General features: G+C 40.4%; 1 protein-coding gene across 12 annotated transcripts in view; it reads right to left on the bottom strand.

Moving 5' to 3' along the window:
• Positions 1–12,301: 12,301 nt before the first annotated feature.
• Positions 12,302–21,547, bottom strand: part of LOC134473504 (tRNA (cytosine(72)-C(5))-methyltransferase NSUN6) — a 46,568-nt gene continuing 37,322 nt past the window's right edge. For 4 of the 12 annotated variants that reach the window (XM_063237971.1, XM_063237968.1, XM_063237969.1 and 1 more), the window contains 5 exons: positions 17,651–17,799; positions 15,309–15,485; positions 14,649–14,654; positions 14,443–14,568; positions 12,302–12,866 (listed from right to left, as the gene is read on the bottom strand). In XM_063237971.1, the coding sequence (XP_063094041.1) occupies positions 12,633–12,866; positions 14,443–14,568; positions 14,649–14,654; positions 15,309–15,485; positions 17,651–17,799 (692 nt within the window). In that variant the 3' untranslated portion in view covers positions 12,302–12,632. The other 8 variants (XM_063237975.1, XM_063237974.1, XM_063237973.1 and 5 more) reach the window with 6 other exon arrangements.

Here is a 21,547-nt window from a genome sequence, read left to right as displayed (position 1 = left end):
AGATCCTTTGGATTGAGGGAAGGGATGGTCATGCCAGTGTAAACCAGCAGCCGTTATTGAAATAAAGAACAAAGAAACATATTGCGCATACTTAGGTTATGTAATTTGTTTGCTGCTTGTCCTTACAGGACCTCCTGTTTTTACCTTGGTGGGGGAATGTTTGAAGGTCTGCACCTTCTACCAAAACGCCATCAACCAGATGTGTGCAGGACAAAATGGAGTCAGTGTGGCTTCTTTACAGGTGGCCATTGCTCCCTTCTGCTGCTGAGGTCTCGCAATCCTTCTATAGGCACTGTGGATTAGTCCCTTCCTTGTAGCTTTTCCATTAGTTCTTAGTTCTGTAGTTAAGAACTACAGTACTTAGAGTGCATTGCTGTTGTTTGTATATCTCTCTCTGCTGCAAGACTGTCTTTTTCTTGAGATGCAAAGTTTTATATGTTCTTGTCTTTTTCTTTTTGGCTGTCCTGGGAATTGGACCCAGGGGCACTGTATCACTGAGGTACAACCCTAGCTATCATCATCATCATCATTTACTTTGAGATGGAGTCTCACTAATTTGCCCATGCTGGCCTTCAACTTGTGATTCTCCCACCCAAGTCTCCAAGTTGCTGGGGTTACAGGACTGCATTACCATTCTTGGCTACATGTTTATCTTTGAATCTCTGCCTACTGTATAATTCCCTACTGTTAATGCCCACCAGCATGTTTTCTTTTTTTTTTGAGTAATGAAAGGAGTGAATGAATTCACAAGGTATGAGCCCTGAAAGCAGGTTCTGGATGTGGAACGGATAAATCAGCAAGCAAGATACCTTTAATATGAACTCACCTCAAACACTAAATCAATCTGTAGGCAAGAGGACTGAGCATCAGATTTTCTGGGTTGGGGTGTAATTTGTTGGTAGAATGCAAGGCTGTGGGTTTGATCCCCAGAACTCAGAAGAAACAAAAAGAAAAGAAAAAGCAAGGTATGGTGTGCACACCTGTAATCTCAGTGCTCTGCAAGGCAGAGCCAAGAAGATTCTAAGTCTGAACCTAGCCTGGGCAATTTAGCAATACCCTGTCTCAAGCAAATAAAAAATAAAAAAGGCTAGGGATGTATCTCAGTGTGAAGACACTGGCTTCAATTCTTTGTGCCAATAAAATAAAATAATAATGCAAGTTCTAAAGATAGTGTATAGCCAAGCTTGAGGTAGACAAGATTTCATTTAGGTGCTTTGGAAATGAGATTTATAGATAATTGGTCTTGACTGCTGTTAACAAATACATTTTGTGTTTTGGTGGGCCAGGCATGGTGGTGCACATCTGTAATTTCTGCACTTGGGTAGTTGAGGCAAGAGAATCGTTGCCAGTTCCAGGCCAATCTGGGCTACAAATTCAGCTGACGGTCAGCTTGAACTCATAGTGTAGAGAGTGTCTCAAAAAAAAAAAATTCCATGGAAGCATACATAATGCTCTCCTGAATCCTTAAACAAAAAGTGCTGAGCACAGTTGGGTAACGGCCATGAGAATTCAGTGCTGGTGCCATGACCGCCCTCCCTCCCCACCTCTTACACCTCCCACCACCTTCCAAGAGGGCCACAGGTTTTTGGACAGACATATACCCAGCAGTATTGCATGGTATGTGAAATGACAATCAGTGCATGTTTCCAGCAGAATTATTTCTCCTTAACATAACATCAACTGATGAGTGGAAAGGTAATATTTATTATTCAAAGGACTTCTAGAAAGTCTCAAAAAAGTCTATGGATTTATCACTGCCTTTGAAAGCATGTTGCCATGATCTAAATCCTAAAAATGCTATGCTTTCTCCATCCTTCCCTGAAATCACACTTAAATTCAGTATCACCAGTGCTGGTTTACATTCAATTCAAGGCAGCAAGGCTAAAAATAGCCTTAATGACACACACAATGCATTTTCCTAGGGAAAGACTATGAGCTTATAAGTGTCTCAGCCCAACAGGCAATTCTCAGCTGATGCCGGAAATGGGTACCTTTTCCTATCAGGCACACAGCCAACTGACGTAATTTGCCTTAAATAGCTAAAGTGGGAAGGGGACTGCTGTTACAGTTGTTCTGACTTCTTAAAAATGCTTATCTTTTTCTGGCTGTGGCATATCAAGAGCTGCCATCTAAAGTTAACAGTGATTTGCAGAGCTTTCACTTGGGCTTTCATGTGTGAAGCCAGGGTCAGGTGTAACTGGAGAACGCACTGGACAAGGAGCTGGGAGCCCCGGGCACAGCTCCTTGCTGAACTGCTGCTGTGACCTCGAGCAAGGCACAAAATTACTAAGCTTCAGTGTTTCATTTTTCAAATGAAAGGGCTGGATTTTCTTGCCAAAGATTTTTGTAGTTCCAATAGTCAAGAAGATGAAAGGATATTTCAAGATATTTCATTGAAATTGCTCACATAGAGAAAGGGCCTTCTGGGAAGATATAGTTATGTTTTTAGATAAGAAGCGCTCATGGTGGGGTAGGGGATTATTGCAAATGTGAACATGAATGCAACCTGTGAGATGACCAGTTAGAATGGAAGGGCACTCTGTGGATTCCTTATCTAACATACAAGGAAGCCAGAAGCCTGAGAGGAAAGGCATCTCTGGGACTGCAGACTCTGGTTCCATGGTCATCTCGCTCTTGGCAGCAAGCCCAATGCTTCCTTGGGTTCATAAAACCAGATGCCATTAGTCAGTGTGAGTTTTTAGGCTGTGCAGAGGTGAGGAATTGTTTTTCTGGAATACCTCCTTCATGTATCTTACAATGGCTTATAGGACAGAAGGCTGGAGTGGATCATCTTGTAGCTATGAAACACAATGTAGTAGTACTGTGGTTAGTCAGCTTTTTCTTGTTTTGACAAAATACCTGACATAAACAACTCAAAGATTTATCTTGGTTCCTGGTCCCAGAGGTCTCAGTCCACGTCACATGGCTCCATTGCTTCTAGGGATGCAGGGAGGCAGAAGCACCTTGGCAGAAGGACATTGAAGAGGAAAGCTGCTCACACCATGGCAGCTCAGAAGAGAGATGGAAAAGCCAGAGGAGAGGCAGGAACCAGATACCATGCCACTGTCATGCCTGTAGTGTCCACTCCTTTCAAGTCATCCTCATCTCCCGTTTCCACCACTTCCCAGCATTGCCATTAAATTATGATCTCATCAATAGATTAATGCAATGATTAGGTTAGAGATCACCTGGTCAGTTACTTCTAAAAGCCCCACTTCTGTGTGAATTTTTGGGGGGACATCTGAGATCTAAACTGTGACAAGTATCCAACTTGTCTTGAAAAATCAAACTGAGGATTGGCTTCATTAGCTCAGAGCTAGAAGAAAAACTCTTGTTAACTCTTACTGTCCTAATACGTTAGCTACTTTGGCACCAGATTTTGATTTGCTGCACACTAAACAATTCTATAGTTTCCTATAGGTAACAGGACTGTGTCCTACAATTTAATTCAAGTCTGATGCTACCTACCTAGAGATAATACAGACTTTCCAGTTGAAAAGCTCAGGATCAAAAGACTGACTCTGCTTCAGACACCAGTGCTGTCTGGTGGGTTTCTAGGTTTCCCACAAATTCTGTCTGACTTGACTGTAAATCAGAGGTTCCTACAAGTCCTTCCTCAGACCTGATAATTTGTAGGATGGCTCAAAGAACACAGTTTACTGCCTAGGTCACCAGTTTTTGTAAAGGGTAACCACTCCAGAACACCACGTGGAAGAATGTGACACTTCCTTCTTCTCCCTCTTGGGGGCACCACCTCAAGGTGTTCAACTCTTGGAAGATCTCTGAACTTTACTTTTTGGGATTTTTAAAGAGGTGATCTTACTGCCATGACTGGTTTAATCGTTGGCCACAGGTGATTAAATCAATGTGATGGTTAACCCTGATTGTTAGTTTGAAAGTTTTCACCCACCACTCTCTGCTCTCACTGATCCTTGCAAAACACTTTGTTACTCTGCTCTAAAAACAAAACATTGTGAAAAAACTGGTAATAGAAACACATTCAAACTTGAATAACTTTTCATCACTAGAACTCTGAACTTACCTAAGATCACAGCAGCTAGAGCAGCGGTGAAAGCAGATTACTGAATTAACACAACATACAGTGTATCTATCCATGTATGTCAGCATGTACTTTGCAAAGGCTTTCCTTGAATTTGTTTAGAATGCACCTTTGGAAATTCCTTGCAGTGTATGAAAGAATAATGCTCTTGATTCCTTTTACTTCTTCCATTCGCATCCTTGTGATAGACTGAAAACTCTGCTTGGAACCATCCATGGTGACAAAGTGAAAGTATTCAATGTTTACCTCTATGTATCTAAATAAATATCTATCTAGAGATATCAGTATAGAGGTAGAGCTATAAATACATATGTATGCCCTTAGCCGCAGTGCCATAATTCATGATAGGCATGGAAAAGGAGTAAAATAGAAATGTCTTCTCTCAGAGAACTAAAAATCTACTGGCAGACCCGAGGACTAAGAAAGAAAAATTAATAAATGATTAAGATTATGTTGACTGTGAATAAAACATTCATACTTGGGCCCCTGACTTCTTAAACATATCCAGGTAAATAAAAGGACCCTAGTCATGGCAGGCTGTGAGAAGGCAATCAGTGACTTGCCTTTCTAGAACAACATCCTAGTTAAAATCAATTTTTGAACTCTCTGGCCTGAATACCAACATATAAGAAGAATTCAAGTGCTAGTGAGGGGACAGAATCTTCATCACTTAAAGCGGAATTAGTTTCAGACAAGTAAATCATCCTGCTTGCTTCTGTGGCCCTGTGTTTTTGAGCACGAGTGGGCCACAGACAATGGTGACTTCCGCATGTACCCTGTGCTGTCCTCACTTTAACACCTAACCATTAAATTTTTTTGATCTGTAAGATGAATCTCCTTGAAGCTGACCTATATTCACTTCTAATCTCAGGGAGCAAGTTGCCCATCCTATATTAACTATCTAAGAAATTGACTGAGGGCCATGTAAAAACAATTCTGAACTGTAAGTTGCTCAAATCCTTACCTCTGAACACACTTGCACTTCTAACCTATACTACTTTTTTTTCAAGCACAGTCATCTCACCTTCTCATAAAAGTTGTGATTCTATCAATCTGATTGTCTTGAAGTATGTTAAAATCTATCATAAGCTTTTTACAAAAAATCTTGAAAAGTGAATCACTTCCTAATGAACTACTGTGAAGCTTGGACCATGTCAAATTGTCAGAAGTTTCAGACGTCTCTGCCAAATTTCATGTCCCAACTGTGCCTCATTAACTTTTGAGAACAGGCTTCTTCCTGTACTGTACAGATTTTTATCCCTTTTTACATCTCTTCTACCAGACCATCAATGCTTTTCAGCCCTGAAATTCTTTTTTGCACTGCCAAGCCCTTAGTGATACCGGTTCACTTTCTGGTTGACACCTGTTAATTTTGACACCTGTTCACTTTCTGGTTAAGCAATCAGCGCTCAAAACGATTACATGTGGTAACACACACTTAAAAGCTGCCCAAGACAGTCTGATAACAGAAAAGGGTAAAGCGGGACACATAAGCATGGGCAAGTAAAAACAAAGGTAGCTCATGACCCCTGGACCCTCTCCCTCTTTTATGAGGTAAGGGGGAAGGTCCTGGCCTTAAGTGTGCCTCTGCAGTGTTTCCCAGCACAGGAGTTGTTTGATGTGATTTTGGATGAGAAGCAGCTTGAGGACGCTTGTGAGCACCTGGCCAACTAACTGGAGGCCTACTGGAAGGCCACCCACCCTCCCAGCAGCATCCACCCCAGGCCTTTCCTTAGCCACCTCAGCTCTGCCCATCAGAGCCACCCTACTCTCTAATTCACAGGTAAGGGCAGTTCTTTCTTAATCTTCACAGAGAAGCTACAGGTCACACCACTGCATTCCAAGCCCAGACAGCCAGCTTGGTGCATGCTCCAGTATCTTAATAGTATTGAAAGTATGGCTCACATCATGAGTCACTTAGTTAAAAATGTTCACAGTGTGTTGTACATCTAAGAAAGCACAATAAATACAACATATTATGGACCTTTTTTTTTCCCCCCCAGGGATCAAACTCACAACTTGCCGTTGTCAAGCAGGCACTTATGCCACTGAGCTAAATCCCTAGCCCGATACAACAGACTTTTAAAACTAACTGTGTGGTCCTTGAGACAGTAAACTGTCTGCATTCAAGGCCTGGATCCACCTGAAACTGCATGTACAATTCAGGTGAACTTATGTCTTGGCTTGCTGGCCTTAAGAACAGTAAGGATACCCTAGCAATAATTAAAATCTGTTGTGACTGTCACATCTTTTGTCTTTTATTTTCCTTTAGATCACCTTATCTCCTAGGTTACTGAATTAAACAGTGTATGTAAAGGTCCTGGAGGAGTGATGTTCCATGTCAAGTGTCACACATGCATTTTATTTTAATTGTGGTTTTTGTTAATCTATGTTCAAGCAGAGGTAGGAAAGTTTATGTTCACGTATAGAAAAATCTCTTGCATGTGTATTTCAACAAAAGAATATGTAATAGAGCAGTAACCCTTCTTCACTTATTCTTAATAATAAAATAAACTGATTACTATGTGTACTGTTTCAGGCACTTAATAAAGCCCAACATAACACAATACAAACCGTACTGATGCCACTGGATATTAAAGGAATTAAGCAACTGAGCTACACTAGACTTCATTTCAGCATTTAGATCCTTTCAAAGGACTACACTTGAATGTCTTTGCACGATGACCACTTAGTTCTTTATACTCTGACCTTGGTTAAGCCCAGTTATGTTCCTTTTGTTACCAGGGTTCTCCAGGTGATCAGGTGACTGATTGCTCCACTCCTGATTGGTCAGCTTTCCAACCTGAAGAAGAATCTTGCTTGGAACCTGTCAAAAAATCCCACCTCCATTCCTCCTCCTCAGCCCCACATCACAAGCATCACAGCAGTATGAGTCAAGGCCTCTCCAGGCAAGAGACATTTGACTCTGAAACTCAGGAGAGTGGAGACTCTGCCTACTTGCAGCCAAAAGATTATTCCTGTGAACACATGGACCACTATGCCCCACATTGTGATCACAACCACCGAGATGAGACCCATGGGAGCAGTGACCACAGACACAGAGAATCTCGACACCGCTCCAGGGACATAGATCGAGAGCAGGACCACAATGAGTGCAACTAACTGCAGAGCCATCATAAATCCAAATAGGGATGTTTACGTCCACCAATGACCTTCGCCTTTTTGTGCTTTTTCCTGAGTCCTGTATAATAGCACAAACAAAACTTTTCAAGTCTACCCTCAGTCATGTGACCCGTCTTGTATATTTTGTATTGCTGTTGCTTCAATAGCAATGGCATGAAATTAAGAGCATTAATTTCCATTTTGATTTTCCTAAGTGCTATACACATTTGCCTGGTGCAGCTGCAGTCCTCTGGTTTTACACTAGACCCTTCAGAAACTGGTTTGGGTAGCTGTTACTTGGGAAAAACCTGCCATCCCAACAATGTTAGTGTTTCAAGAAATATAGGTGTATCTAGCAATCGAGAAGTAACACAGATCAAAAGTGGAAATTGTTTCTCCAGATTTTTAATACTGAGATACCTGATGAGCATATTCATTTATTTATTCATGGACCACTGTTTCTTGCTTGTACCTCTGGCTGACTAAACTAGGAACAGATTCAGTCTTGCCTTGCATAAATGGGATCATAAAGTTAGAATCTATTTTCTATGTCCTCATACGTGTACTGTACAGTTTGTAAATGTTATTTCTGCAAACCTATTTCAATATATATTTGATCACACTATTTTAGTCTTAATGCCAAGTCAGCAGATTTACTTTATGAATTACAGGGACTAGAGATGCCCACATTCAGGAAATCTGCAATAACATTGCCTAGACATTCTTTCTGCTCCACTAGAAAGCCTGTGCATATTGTAAATATGTGTGACTGCTTGATTTGAAAAGTTTCCATTTCTGAACATTGTACCATCCTTGTGTTTATAATTCTAACCATACATTATGTTAATATAACCAAACTCCTCACATTGTTCTATTCCATGCATTTCACACTGATTGTGAGAAATGTGTTCTTAGTAGCTAGTGCCTGATAGTCACAGCACTGGCCCCACTGTATGCACGTGCATGTGTGTCTGTGCATAAGTGTGTAAGTGGAATGCTGAAGATTAATGAAGAACTAAGAGACTGAAATCTAGAATTCTGCCCTCCTGGCTTTGGACGTAATTGTGCTGTGTGCTGTTTTGCCAACTTGTTGAGCAGTCAGAGAATGCAAGGGAGCCTTCTGCCACAGGTAACGAGGAAAGTTTATCTGCTGTCTCCTTGTTATTGTGTAACTACAGGTGATTTGTACCGTGAGGGTCTCACTGGAAAGGTACAATCTTTGTGTTCAAGTATTTGTTTTAGTAAGAGACGTTTACACGCTTATGGAATTGTTTCTTAACTCCTCCCAGCCCCTTCTCTAACCTTGCCTACTGTTCCTGCTGCGCACCCCCCAGTTACCTGCTGTTCCTCCACATCACCAGCTTGACCAGCTTCCCTGTCTGTAAGAACACAGAAGTGCTTCTTCTAACCAACATTTCTGCTCTTCAGGCGGTACCAGGACAAAATGGGGAGACTTAGAGTGAGTCAAATAATATTTTCCAACATCACGCATCTACTCTGAAGGGAAACCTAGAACACCATCTCCATTCCTCAAATAACTGCTTATGGTGTCACCGTGTCTTGCTTACTCTGACCGCCCCAGGTTCTTGTCCAATATTCTTGGACTTTTAAAAGTTTCACATTTTTAATGATTTTTCCACACTGAGGACAGTAAAATTTAAAAAGCGAGTTATACATAGTGTTTTACAAGCTAATATATGAAAAATTTCTCTTAGAACCAGTTATCTCACTACTGTCTATACGACTACAGAGTATAAAAACAGTCATTAATTTCTGGCAAAATTTTACCTCATCAGAAAACTGTAACCACATTTCAACTAAAATTGCTTTTATATAACATTTTGCATAAACTCTCACCATAAGATGTTGATCATCAGTCCAACCCTTCTCCTCATGTTATTTCCCATCTAAATACAACCAGTATGGATCCTCCTTGCTGCTACCATTAACCCCTTTCAAAGGGCCGTGCTAAGAGCCAGGGATACAGCTCAGGGGCACAGCGGCCGCCTGGTAGTGCAAGGTCCTGAGTGTGAGTCCCCGTACCAAAAAACAGAACAAAGCAAAGCAGCCACAGACAGTGCTAATAAGAGTCCGTCTTCTTAATTTTGTGCCTGATTCTTAAGTTTCTCACATTACTGCAGACGTGTTAGTGCAAACCAGACTATTCACCAAATAACTCCATGAGGGATTTGATACAGAACATTTACGCCAGCATGTGAAGACTACCAGTGGGTCAGTGTGTAAACAGGACGTAGTGAACCCACAAAAGAAGAAATGACCCCAAGCGTATGTGGAATGACACACAGTCTTCACAGGGCAAAGGCTTACTCTTCAGATACTCCTTTGTAGAAGTGTACTTAATCGTTTGTCAAAACCACTGCAGTTCTTCCTACGTTCTTTCTCTATTTCTCTTTTAACTTGATGTTAGAAAGAGGTGCTGCTAAATGTAGGATGCCTTAGTCATACTGTACTTGGGGACAACATTATGAGAGCCTGGTACGCATTCCTGCTAAAACATTCACTGTCAGCTACAGTGAGCTGTTTAACAAACCTGGTTTCAAGTCACTCACATAAAATGAATAAAGAGCCTTCTGCACTGTTTATTAGTAGTATTAATTCTCAAGGAGTGACCTTTAGATTCAGAATGTGACATATTTCCCAGCACCTACGACTGGTGGTTCATCTCACGTATAACCAGCTGATGTTCCTTCAGTAATCTTCTCATAGCTGACTTTAAAATAAGGAACTCAAGGAAAACAAAAGATTTTTTAAAAATATGAGCTTCAGTAAGCGTGTTCCACCTTATCTGTGCAACAATTATTCATATTTTGAATTTTCATTTTTAAAATGAAGCCCATCCTAGTGACACATTCAGCTCATCCTCTCCCCTCTGTTCTGTGATGTACTGTTACTAGTTTGGGATGCATGATGCCATTAAAGTAGGAGCATACTATTAAACAAAACAGGCAACTACCATGGATTCTGGGCCAGCTTTAATTTCTGCCAAAGTATATTTTTATTTGTACTGCACTTTGCTATTTAAAACGTAACAAGCTGGGCATGGTGGCCCACTGCTGCAATCCCAGCTCTTGGGAGGCGGAGACAGGAGGATCATACGCAAGTTTTGAGACCAACCTGGACTACAATGTGAGCCCAAGGCCAGCATGAACTGCATAGCAAGACCTTGTCTCAAAAAGACAGAAAGAGAGAAAGAAAGAAAGGAAGGAAGGAAGGAAGGAAGGAAGGAAGGAAGGAAGGAAAAGAAAACTAAAATGTAACACAAGGAGTTGAATAAAATGTATTCACTGTTGAATTTAAATATTTTTGCTTTCTTACAAATATTAAAACAATGTAGAGACATACATTAATTCCTCGCATTTACTGGATTTTCCTCTTTAATGCACTTGTTTTTACATTTCTGTGTTCCATGAGTACGTGTTTTATTTTCCAATTTGTTTACTTTTTGTCACCATTTCTGAGCAGGCAACAGATTCTATGGCAGAAAAACTATTTCAAGCTGTAAAAGATGCAAGTGACTACTTGAGTCTCTCACTCTGTCTCAGGCCTGCAAGTATCATTTGATCATAGAGAAGCAGTGTCTACTGTGGTTCTGCTGTTTTAAAAATGGCGATGAAACTCACAGAAAATTGAGCATGTTAAAGAAAAAATTTCAACAAGGTTCTTTTTCTTTTGTTTTAAATGTGCAAACTCTTTCTGTTCGCTATCACTGTTCATATCTGCACATTTGCTGGTACTTACCCAAAATAAACAACGCAAAGTTGCTGCCAGGCTGCTTTCCCACTGTTTTCATCCTCGCCCAGCACATAAAAGGAAAGAGATTCTGCAGTTTCTTTTAAGACATTTAAATCTGAGGAAGTAGGCTGAGCTCTGAAAACACAAGTGCCCACAGGTAGACAGTTTCTGCTTAGTCAAATGACACTTATTAAGATTTACAGGCAGGATGAAGGATGCAGAGAAACCATCGGAATCTCATGAAGCTCGCAGGAACTTTTCTCTCATGCTATTAAAAATAGAAAACTAAAGCTCTCTGCGTCCAGGATGCTTTCGAAGCATGGTGGTGAGACTCCAGGAGCCTGACTGGTGAACAATGTCTTAAGGGGCATGACAGGAGAAGATACGGGTACCAAAGCTGTAAATAAAGCTCAGAGATTAGTGTACAAGAAAAGCTCTTAAAGGATCTTACATCACGTACAAGACCTTTTGATCTTTTTTTTTTTTTTTTGTCTTTTTCCTTTTTATCGGTACCAGGGATCGAACTCACAACTGCCTGCTTGCAAGGCAGGTGCTTATGCCGCTGAGCTAAATCCCCAGCCCCGACCTTTTGATCTTTTGGCAACAGTAAGTCATTTGAGAAGTTCTTAAAGAAAACCTATGAGGAAAAGAGGAAATTAAACTAGTATTAGGTAACTGATTCTGACTTTCTACTTCATACATCCAAGGCCCAGTAACTTGGGTGACTTGAATGAAAACCAACAACGTACTCTGAGGTGTTTATAGCCTTTAATCTATAGCTGCACTGGATATTTTAACAGATCTTACCTAAAAAGCAGGTAAAAGGAAAGAACAAGCATGAGGCTACAATTAAGTTTTAAAAACAGACACACTGGCCACCACGGAGGGATGTTTGGTCCCTTTATTGCTTGGATGATGTGCTTGGTTTGTCTGCACTTAGATTTTAATCTCTCATAGTCAGTCATCATAGCTGAGGTTGGCACTGTTGAGAAACGAACACCAAGCCCTGCTGTGAGAGTGCCGGGACAGTTGTGAGTGTCACAGCTGGTTTTCTCATTCTCATTGAGTATTTTCTAGCAACTTGCCTCGGCATTCCAGCACAGGCTCAAAGTACCCAAACATGGAAGATTTTCACTTTTATGTACAACTAAGGACAATATTCAACTTTCTGGTTTCAAGACTATCATTTAGAAGAGGTCCTGACTTCATTTAAAAGAGGGTTAATGTACAATAAAAAGTCAAGTAAAATACTTACCTCAAGTTATTGGCACATGGTAAATATTATATTATACTTTCCAAGCCTTAGTTCTTAAGGAAATAACTACTTAGAAACTTGAGAACACAAAATAATTTTTCATAACCATATTAAATACTAATTTTTAGTATTATTCTTTATTAATTAAAACAAGACCCCAAATGAAAATGTTACAGGCATCCATAAGTAGCTCCTTTGCTTTATACACTTGCTTTATATACACTACTGAATCCTAGAAAACATTTTTTCAATCCAGAACATAATTTCACAACCCCCACCCATACACACAATTCTCTGTCTTGATGAAACCACTGGCAGTCCTGGTGAAACCACCCGCCATCTCCTGTTTCCTTGACAACCATACTATCCTTAGGTGGCCTGATGTCACTCTGGTTTAAGAGATATGAGGGGAATAGAACAGAAAGCAAGGATGTGGAATTTTCATTTCTGAGGATCCTTCTCTGATGTGCTTTTCCATTTTAGAAATTTTGCAATAAAAAAACCTATACAATCCTTATTTGCCAGCCGGATCATGTCTTCTGCTGTGGCATCTCTAAGAGCATCCTGGTCAGGGTCCTGTAAGGGCACAGCAGATGGATCGAATCGCTGCAGCTGTCTCAACTGTTCAAGTGATAAGCCAGCTCCCATCATCCCTTCTTCTCCAATCCGTGGCTCCTATTAGGAGAAAACCAGGTGGATGAATGCTGTCCCTGCCACATGTTAACAATTAAATTAAAAGATTAACTAAAAGCTGGGGTGGTGGCGCATGACTATAAGCCCAGCACTCTGGAGGCTGAAGCAGGAGAACTACTGTGAGTTCAAGGCCAGCCTGGGCTAGATTGTAAGACCTTGTCTCAAAAATACAAAACAAAAACAAAAAAAAAGAGACAAACTGAGTTAAACCTATCACGTCGTCCAAAACAGAGAACAGTAAATGCTTTTACTTTGCGGAACGTACATGATGCTTTTGAGTGGTAGAACAGAAAAGCGGTACTATGTGTTCACGCAACGAAAGGAAGACCATTTACGTCCTGCATGCTTACCAGGTACTGGGTGACACTGTAAAAGGCCTGAACTCCAGTTAGAAACCCTGAACTGAAACTGCAGCTCCGTCAAATTTTTGCTGTGTGATCTTAAGTAGGTAACTCTATCTAAACCCAATTTTTCAGATCTATAAAACAGATAAAATGCTAAGTTCTGAACTAAAATAGAGAGATGGCATCACGCCTGGGATACACTGAGAATGCAGTAAATGGAACGTTATTATCCATAAAGTAACAGATAAAAGTCAGCTTTACTTAGTTCTTTTCACACTTCTGAAAAAAGTTCTTCAAATATCAAAAATGCGTTTCTCTGACCCATCCAATTGGTTTTACATGTCCTTGGAGAACACGTATTAGTGAAGGATCAATAAATTAAGGCTATATCCATTAGCTTTGAGTTATATGGAATCCAAACAAATTCAGTGGTCCTTGCAAAGCACAAGTACAAAAGATCCATAACTAACTTGAGTCATCACTCACAGCCACACGTTTATGTATTAATAAAGATAAGTTTTCAGATATGTACTTAAGAATACAGATTGACATTTCAGTATGAATTCTAAGTGAATTCTGAAGTCTTCCCTTCATCTAGGGCTTCTGAGTCTAGAAACCATTTCTGGATTACTTATTTCTATGGCTTAAATTTGAATCATAAGTAGTCTTCGGAATCATAAAATTAGATTAGTGCCAAGTACAAGAAAGCTTAAAGCTTAGGTTTTTATATAACAAATTATAAAAAAGCAATAATCCTCAACATTCCCCTTCTATACAGCCCTTTTTGGTCTTTGGATATTCCAGTTAGTGAAGTATGTTTGGGCTTAGATGTGACCTGAGACAAAAATACTTGATATATATTGTTAGGAGAAAAATATGGGATTAGAAACGAGGAAAAACAACTTTGAAACCCAAATGCCAAGTCCCATGAAAGACAGCTATTAGTAGAATAAACACGTAACAAAAATCACCAAAGTTTTGTGTCATTTCAGCATAATGGCAAAACATAAGGGGAAAACAGTCTGTCGCCAACATGCAAATTCCCTGTGGCCATCTAAAAGTGATCTAAAAGGAGAAATGTTCTTGTTTACTAAGGTATTTGTTTCATAAGTTTTACTTCACATATTTCAGCATGTAACACCCAGCGCCTATCACCACACTTCCACTTCTGTGATTTGTCACCCTGCACAGAGAAAAACTGAAACCACTCTTACCTGGGGCTGAAGCTGGAGGCAAGGAAATGTGCTGAGGGCCCAGGCAACCTGCTCTTCATTTTCTGCCAGGGTGATAGTGCACGTGCTATAAACGAGCATGCCTCCTGGCTTCAGCAGCTGGGCTGCCTAGAGAGAACTAAGTCAGTCCTGTACACCACAAGGCCACGTAAGTGAAGGGACTTTACAGCATAAAGGGTGACACCTACAAATAGCTGAGAAATAAAACGAAGAACGACATTCTCCATGGTAAGTAAGCAGAGCACAATCCTTGCATCCCAGATCAGCTGCATTTCCCGCCTTAGCGCTCTCGTGCTTCACTTGGACCAGGATTCTCAAACACCAGAGTTTCATCCACTCAGACAGCAACCTTATTTCAAAAATTGCGAAGTTCACATTGCTAGGCCACGCCTTCTTTCTGAATTCCACACTCATATCCAGCTGCCTCCTCAACACTTCATGTCCCAAAATGAGCCGCTGTCTGAAGCGGCTTCCGGAACCTATCGTGGAAGTCTTCCCATCCTTCCGAGGTGGGCAGCGCCAGCCCAGATTCTACTTCACGCCTCTCACACTCGCCACGCGTCCCCAAATCCTGTAGGTTCTCTCCCAGCCTCCACCAGGACTCTGGTGCAGCCCTCCTCATTTCTTAGAGGACTCACACAGTCTCCTACTTAGTTTATTGCTTCCCTCCTGTCTTCTGACCACTTATTCTCAATCCAAAGCCAGAGTGCAGCGCAGCGTCCCACTGGTCACCTCTTAGCCTGACACCCTTCCAGTGCCCTTCCACTGCCACCCAGCGTCAAAGCCAAAAGTCTTTAGAGAGGCTGCAAGTCCTCCGGAGGCCTGCCCGCCGGCTTCCTCTACAGTACCTCGTGTCCTGCTTTAGAGCCACTGGCCTCCGGCTGTCTCTGGAACTCGGCAAGGCTCGCCCCACCTCGGGATCTTTCGCCCGGCTGGAACTCTGGGACACTCCTTCCCCACACTGCGTACTCCTTTCGCAGGTCACCTTTGCTCCATGTCCCCTTACAGCAGCCTTCCTCCTGACCCTGTGTGACATCCCAAATGCTACAGTCCAGCACTGCTACCGCACTTGCCTTGCTTTGGTTCTCTCCGCAGGCTCCTAGCTCAGGGCCTGTCATAATCTGAACAACTCACTCACTTGTTCACTGTCCCCGACAACCCGAGATGGAAAACTCAGAAAACAGGGGTATGAATCGTTTGTCGACTTTTTTACTTCTGTGTTATTGACACCGATCATAGCGTGATGTCTTGCATACAGTAGGCGCTCGGTGTCAAGCAAATAAATCAGCAAATAAAGTGCTAAACTAGCATGAATTTGTCTCAAATACCTATATTTTATTTTTAAAATTTAGCATAAATGTTTGTGGTTTCTTCACACTAGAGAAATTTAAACTTTGTTATTATTTATTTGTATAAATTTGTTTATTAAATACTTTTCATTGATAGTCTTGTAACAACCATGAGGTAAGATTACTATTTGCAGTGCAGTTCCTATTAGGTTGAGTCCTTATGCTCATTTCTCTGAATTTGAAATCAGCATAACTAAAGTCACTTAGGTGAAGAAGCCATGGCTCAAATCAAGATGTGTCCAACTAAATAATGCACATTCCATTTCAATTTGTATTCATCCAGTGGCACACCTGCTATAGTCACGTTGTTTCTCACAGGTCAGATATTCCTTTTTATTGAAATCATAAATCTATCTCTAGAATCTTTTAAAATTTCCTTCTCTGCTATACCCTAAAAAAGAACAAAACCCAAGTCCCTTAAACTGGGATCTTAATTTCACTCTTAAATCCAGGTGGCTTGCAGGTATATGTAAAACTTCCTGTTTGCTGCCTGCTGTTCTAACTCTATGTATTTTCTGACTACTACAGAAAAAATGTTACACAATCCATAAGGAGTGGCTACTTTTGTGAACTTGGAAAGGAGAGATGCATAGAAATGTACCCAAGGACAACTTAAGAGACAAAATAATTATAGTACACCCATTGTTGTGTTCCTCTACGTATTTATAATTGAATGGCTAAGAAGAAATAATGAATTCATCTTTGATCAAAGGGTGTCTATACTCAGTGAAATCACAGAAGTAGAGTGTTTTATCTGGGTTTTTTCTAACACACACTGGAAATCAGTTAATTGTCAAAGTTTTTATGGCCCTTTTACTGGATGCTGCTATTCACTACTGTAATCTTTTGCATCTCATTGACTTTCTACATTTAATGTCATCAGCTGACTCAGGAGCCCAATAAAAAACAATTCATTTTGCATCAATTCTTTATGTCAATTACTAACTGTGTGAACCATTCACTTTTTAAAAAACACAGACCACAATGTTTGAAATTCATTACATAATTCAGGAAGAAATTTCACCATCGTCTTGTATTTGAAAGGATACACTACTGGGTTCCACATACCTATAAGCCCATCACTCTGGGAGGCTGAGTTAGGAGATATGCAAATGCAAACCCAGCCTGCACAACTTAAGTAACTTAATGAGATCCTGTCTCAAAGTTACAAATTTACACAGTGCTGGGATGGAGCTCAGTGCAAAGGCCCTAGGTTTAAGCCTTAGTACTAAAAAGTAAGTAAAATACAAAAAGGGTGAGTTGACACAAAGGAAAACTCTCTGTATTTAAATTAGGCATTCTCAGTCTTTTGTGTGAAATAAAATATACATAACATAAAACATCATGTTAACCATTTTAAGTGTGTAATTCAAAAGGCATTAAGTGCATTGTGCAGCTATCACTTCTACATGTCTCCAGAACTGTTCGTCATCTCTAACAGAAACTCACCTCAGACAGAAACTCTGTAACCACACCAGGAACCCCCTAATCTCCATTCCCCATCCCTTACTCGCTAGTGACCTCTAGCTTACTTCCTATGAATTTGTCATTCTAGGAGCCTTATATAAGTGGAATCATAAAACATTTTTCCTTTTATGTCTGGCTTATTTGATGCTTCAATGTTCATCCACATTAGAGCCTATGTCAGAATTTCACCTCTTTTTAAGGGTGAATAATCTTCCATGTATGGATATGTTTATTCATTTCTCTGTTAATGGATTTGTGGGTTGTTTCCACCTTTTGGCTACTGTGAATAACACTACTCTGAACACTGCCCCCAGTGGCTTAAACTTCAAACTACCCAAGGTCAACATCCTTCACTGCAAAAGATCATCACATACCACAGAAAAGAGTTTTCGCTGTAGTGGCTGATATGACATCACTTCCTTCAAAGTCCAAGTACAAGCCATGTTTGGTCTCTGTCCCATTCCACTGCAGGGTGCATCAAGGAGAATTCGGTCAAAAGATTCTGGTGAGAATGGAGGTCCTTCTATACAGCGAATATAAAAATATTTGCTAATTGTCATATTGGTCTAGAACAGAAAACTCCAGATATAAGCAACAACCAGGATCTTAATGCTGTGGTTTAGGAGACCGTGTCTCAAACTCCATAGTAATAAAAAGGCTGTGGCTCTAATTCAGTGTGAAGGTTCTGGGTTCAATTCCCAGTACTACCAAAAGCAAACAAAACAAAACAAAACAAAAACCAAAACAATAGATCAAAGTATTGCTTTGGATAAAAAATAATGATTCCCTTGAGGCAGCCAGTAAAGCTAAGATTGACTTATGTTTAATATAGATTTGAGTTTGAACAAAAGTTTAAAAATGTGGAATTTGCTTGTTTGTTTTGAGACAAGGTCTTGCTATATAGCTCTGACTGGCCTTGACTCACTATGTAGCCCAGGCTGGCCTTAAACTCACAGCAATCCTCAGGAGTCAACCTGCTGAGTGCTGGGATTACAGGCATGTGCCACCATGCCATCCATAAAAGTATGGGTATTACTGTTGGGTTTTTCCTTAATATAGTATAAACCTAGATGCAATCAAATGAGATCCTACACTCCCTACTTTAGAAACCATAGTTCATCAGAGCTAAGACTCAGAATTAATTCTAGTTATTTTAGGAATTGATTTCTCTTGGTAACTCCTACTGGGGACAGCTCCAGAAAATGAGTCTGTCAGGTAGTGGCTCTCACTCTATTGTTCCTTGGTCTCCTTGTTGCTGTCAGTATCACCCTGGTTGTGGACCACAGTGAGCCTGGATTCAGTCCTCCACAGAGCACCCTGTGCATTCACTGGAATAATTTTTGCAATTATTCTAATTGCAAATTAGTCTAATTCCTGATCTGGAGAACTCATGAAACAAAATGGTCTGTACATATCTTTATATGATCCCTACAAGTAAGACATTTTTATTTAAAGTTACTTGTTCCTATAGAACCTACAGCATCATTTCAAATTTCACCCTAATGTCATCTGCTTTTTTCTGATTTCAAAGCTATTAGATAAAAGCAATTATCTACCTCATCTCCCTCTGTAACCATCTTTGCTCTCTTATCTATTATTTTTGAAGAAATTCCTAAGAAATTATTTTTTGGACATATACTGGTAAAACCCACTAGAAATGCTACATCAATCTACCCTTAAATTTTATGTATACTTGTTTCTCCCAGTCTTCATTAAACGTGGTTTTGATTTATTGGTCATTTGTATTTTTGTCTGTATTTGGGCATATCCTCTGTCTGCCCTATTTGAGACTTATTATAAGAAAAGACACATCAAAGAGGGTAGGAGAAACACTTTTACATCACTTACATCACTTCTCCTTCAACCCCAGGCAACACAGAATAGAGAAAAATCCTCTGCTTGGGGGAAGGAAAGCAAAGTCATCAAGAGCATATTCTATTACCAGCCCCATCCTCATCAAACCAAGTACCAGGCAGCCATAGCCCCACTTTCCAGGCCAGTCTAAGTAGCCCCAGACCCTCAGCTTGCTCCAGCAGAGCAACAGGAACACCCTGAGCATCCAGGTTCTAGGCTGGCTGCGTGCAGCCAGGACCTAAGTCAAACCTTATGGACCTAGCCACCAGGCCAGTACCTGACTCTAAGCCAGACTCTAAGCCAGACTTTGTGGGTATTTTTAGACCAGGAATATGTACCTAGACTCTAAGCCAGACTTTGTGGATTTTTTTAAAACCAGGAATCAAACAGACTTTGTGGATTCTGACTCCTGGTTAGTACCTTTAGCACCAGACTCTAGCTTAGTCACTATGGTTTCAGGTACAAGAGCAGCACTTATGATCGCAGATGTCAGACTGATCCCCACAAATCCAGAGTCTATGTCTGTTCCTGTTCCAAGTTCACTTTAGTGGGCCCAGGTTCCAGGCCTGTTCCAGTGGACAAAAAATCCAGTCCTGCCCTATTAACCTCTGATGCTAGGGAGGACCCCACACACTGAGGCTCTAGGATAGTGATGGTGAACCTTATAGAAATCAAGTGTCCAAGCTGCAACCCAAAAATCAAATATTTGTGGCAAAGTCCCAACACTGCAATTAAACCCAAACACTGATGTTTCAGTTTAGAAAAAACAACTTACACACTTGGGTCGCACACTGAGAGAGGGTTCTGCATGCCTGCCATGGAACGCATGCCATAAGTTCCCCGTCAGTACTCTAGGACCACCAATGTCACTTGCAACTTCAGGCCAACCGTAGGGACCTGCCCAATGCCCTGACTAAAGCTGCAGGCCCAACCTACTGACAGATTAGCCCCATGTGGACTCAGGAACCAAGACTATCTTAGCCCCAGGCAATAGCCTGTACTCAAGCTCAGTCATCTAGTTCTACATCATCTTCAGGGAAGCTTGTGTTGTTGTAGGTTCTAGAACAACTGCTGCACGACTGACCTGAAGGTCCACCACCGTGGGTCCAGTTTTTACATGGGCTGACCCAAGGTATCAGATCACCCTGTCCAGTGACTCCAGCAGCAAAACAGCTCACAGACAGTGTGATTTGAGTTTCTCAAAATGGACAGATGAGCTGGAAGGCTCATTCCTACATAAAGCCAGTTTGCAAAGACTGTAAATCCCTGCTTCTTGAAATATGCAAACACAAATCCATAGCCAGAAGGATTAAGAACAAATGGAGAAACATGGCACCAACAAAGGAACAAAGCAAAAAGTACCAGGAACTCACAACTCAAGGAATGCCTATCTATGAATTACTAGACAAAAAATTCAAACGATACCACAGAAGCAAAAGATTATAAAAAACTACTATGAACAATTATACAACAATGGACTCGGTAACCCAGAAGAAACAGATTCCTAGACTGAATCGTGAAGAAACCAAGGATCTAAATAAATAGACTCAATCTATAAAGAAAAACCTATGACTTGATTCCTTCACTAGTAGATGCTACTAATCGTTTATAGAGAAAAACTAATACCAGTCATTCTGAAACTCTTCCAGAAAGCCGAAGAAGGAATTCTTCCAAATTTATTTTATGAGGCCAGCATTACCCCAATACAAAAGCCAGAATAGAAGAAAATTACTTCAATATCCTTCATAAACACAAAATCCTCAACAAAATATTCAAAAATTGAAAATACTCAAATATTCAAAAATATTCAAAATCCTGCCAAAGTCCTCAACAAAATATTCAAAAATTGAATCTAGAACATGACCAAATGACATTTACTCCAGGGATGCAAGCACAGTTCTATATACATCAGCAAAATAAATGTGACGTACTGCATTAACAGAGCAAAGGCAAAAACAATTTGATTATCTCAATAGGGGCAGGAAAAGCACTGGATAAAACTCAAAGCCTTTTCATGATAAAAGTTTCAGCAAATAAGCTATACAAGAAATATATCTGAGCACAGGAAGGCTGTAACAAGCCCATAGCATTAATAATAACAAAATGAATGGTAAAAACTTCAAAGCTTCTCTCTGAGATAGAGGGTAAACCAAGATGTCTACTCTCACTGCTTTTCAACACAGTACTGTAAGTACTAGAATGTTTAGGTGAGAGAAAGAAATGAAACCATCTGTCTGTTACTGACATGATCTTGTGTAGGAAAAAAACTTAAAAATTCCATGGGAAAATTATTAGGCCTAATAAAAAATTTTAGTAAAGTTTCTAGATACAAAATTAACATACAAAAATCAGCAGTGTTTCCACACATTAATATTTTCCACAAATATTAAGAAAATAATCTCATCTACAACACCAAC

The sequence above is a fragment of the Cavia porcellus genome, unplaced genomic scaffold (assembly GCF_034190915.1).
Source record: "Cavia porcellus strain 051 isolate PalLab524CR breed Dunkin Hartley unplaced genomic scaffold, mCavPor4.1 scaffold_27, whole genome shotgun sequence".
NCBI lineage: Eukaryota > Metazoa > Chordata > Mammalia > Rodentia > Caviidae > Cavia > Cavia porcellus.
This window is presented reverse-complemented; position numbering and strand designations above follow the sequence as displayed.